This window comes from Wasmannia auropunctata, unplaced genomic scaffold (genome assembly GCF_000956235.1).
Source record: "Wasmannia auropunctata unplaced genomic scaffold, wasmannia.A_1.0 LD335761.1, whole genome shotgun sequence".
NCBI classification, from domain to species: Eukaryota; Metazoa; Arthropoda; class Insecta; order Hymenoptera; family Formicidae; genus Wasmannia; species Wasmannia auropunctata.
The window spans coordinates 4946-7270 of record NW_012027129.1 but is presented as its reverse complement, the minus strand read 5'-3'; the positions used below and the strand labels follow the sequence as shown (position 1 = coordinate 7270).

Here is a 2325-nt window from a genome sequence, read left to right as displayed (position 1 = left end):
TAATGAAAAATTGGGAGTTCCATTTGAAAAATTCAAAGTGACCTTGTCCTGACCTTGACGACGCCACTCAGGGTCAAACCAATGTTATCATCTTATGTCCCCCTCGAAACCCTACAACTTTTGTCTGAAACATTTTTTTCTAGTGTGCTTATTTTTCGAGATATTTGAAAGTTTCAGGTTAAAACAATCACCCCGAATAACTCCATAGAGCTCGTTTGTTCCATATGATCGTATTAGAGTTAAAGCTTCTAAACTGCTTTCATCACAGGGCTATTTTAAGTCGTATTCTTTGCTTTTCTAGTTCGCCCCTACCACCCTTGCCGGTCAACGACAAGCAGCGTCCGGCCACCTTGGAGACCGTCGGTTCCAGGTCGTCGCACGCCGACAGCGACGGCCTTCCCGAGGACGAGGGTTTCTACACGAAAGTGGACGGTGTACCGCCACCTATTCCGCAGCGGGAAGTACGGCCGCGCTCCGTCGGCTATGGCACAACCCCGCCTAGGCCCACGCATCAGCGATCCCTCAGCAAGCCGCTGAGTCCGAAACTGCCATTGAGGCATTCCTTGCCCACTCCTACGGACGGCGTGGACCAGAGCGGCCTCAGAACTTCGTGGAGCGAGCCTGGACCTGAGCCCGCTCCTCCGCTACCACCCAGGGGTTGCAGTAAGTTAATTTCTCTCTGCGCTTCTCTATTATTATTCGAATAATAACGAAAGAGTGACCCCAAAAATGCCCTGTATTCTCGCCCCTTCGATTTCGGACTTTATTTTGGTGAAAAATGATAGTAAACCATGAAACATTAATTCTGTGAAACCTTCAAATGGAGCATACTCTTTGTTGGCAAATTATGAAGCCTCAAAGTTATAATTTTGTACCGTGTTTCTCAAAACGGATCTTTGCATGCGAATAGCTTTTAGGCAAAGCATTTTTGAGAAAAATGTTTCAGACAAAAGTTGTAGGATGTGAAAGGGTACACAAAATGATGACCTTTACTGTGACCTTGAAGACACTCCTGAAGGTCATTTGAAGGTCAACTTTTGATTTTTAAATGACAACTTTTATTTAAAGTAACGCTTGGGAGTGAAATGATTATTAGGAAGTATTTTTTTGGACTGGGGGTCGAATAATAGAGGTGGCTTTGAGGTCAAAGTTGGTTTCATTACTTTTCTTGTTGTTTATTTCTACAATAAGAAAGAGTTTTCACTGGAAAAGCTGAAATTGATCTTGAAATGAACTTTAGAAATGTCTTCAAGGTCTAAGTAAAGGCCTTCTTCTATTTACATTTACATGGCCTTGTTTACTTTACAAAGCCTACAATTTTTATTTGAAACTTTTATCCGAAATGCTTTTCCTAAAAATTATTTGCAAGCAAGTAGAAGAGTGGAAACTCTTTCTTATTGTAAACATAAGCAATAAGAAAAGTAATGAAACCAACTTTGACCCCAAAGCCACCTCTATTATTCAACCCCCAGTCCAAAAAAATACTAATAATTATTTCACTCCCAAGCGTTACTATATAAATAAAAGTTCTCATTTAAAAATCAAAAGTTGACCTCCAAATGACCTTCAGGAGTGTCTTCAAGGTCACAGTAAAGGTCATTATTTTGTGTACCATTTCACATCCTACAACTTTTGTCTGAAACATTTTTCCCAAAATTGCTTTGCCTAAAAGCTATTCGCATGCGAAGATCCGTTTCGAGAAACACGGTATAAAATGATAACTTTAAGGCTTCATAACTTGCCAACGAAAAGTATGCTCCATTTGAAAGTTTCAGAAAATTAGTGTCTCATGGTTTACTGTCATTTATCACCAAAATAAAGTCCGGAATCGAGGGCGAGAATACAGGACATTTTTGGCCTGTTTTTAGGGTCACTCTTTATTTTAATACGCCACCAAGCCATCGGGAAGATGCATATCGTGACCATGGCTGGGCAAAATACACCATTAAAGTATTTAAAATACAAAGTACAAAGTACTAGGAATCTTAGTATTTTTACAAAATATACAATAATTACAAAATATAAAATACTTTCAATCTTTTGATTTGAAATACAAAATACAAAATACTTTCAATCTTTCGATTTGAAATACAAAATACAAAATACTTTTAAGTTTTTATTTGAAATACAAAATACTTCTTTGAAATACAAAATACTTTTTAATTTAATCTTTCAATTACAATAATATATAATATTAAAATCCCCGCTTCAACAGGCCCCTCTCCACTTTTAGAGAGAGAGAAAGAAAAATTGTTTTACTCTCTTACATTTTTTAACAGTCCTGTATCAATCACACGAGAAATCTATTTACTAATGTGAGATTAT

At 37.8% G+C, this 2325-nt stretch overlaps 1 protein-coding gene across 1 annotated transcript in view; it reads left to right on the top strand.

The window, feature by feature from the left end:
• The window catches only part of LOC105456138 (dedicator of cytokinesis protein 3), a 19349-nt gene that overhangs the window by 14219 nt on the left and 2805 nt on the right, over positions 1 to 2325 (top strand). The window contains exon 11 of the mRNA XM_011699958.1: positions 302 to 663. Within this exon, the coding sequence (XP_011698260.1) occupies positions 302 to 663 (362 nt within the window). The remainder of the gene's footprint in view (positions 1 to 301; positions 664 to 2325) is intronic.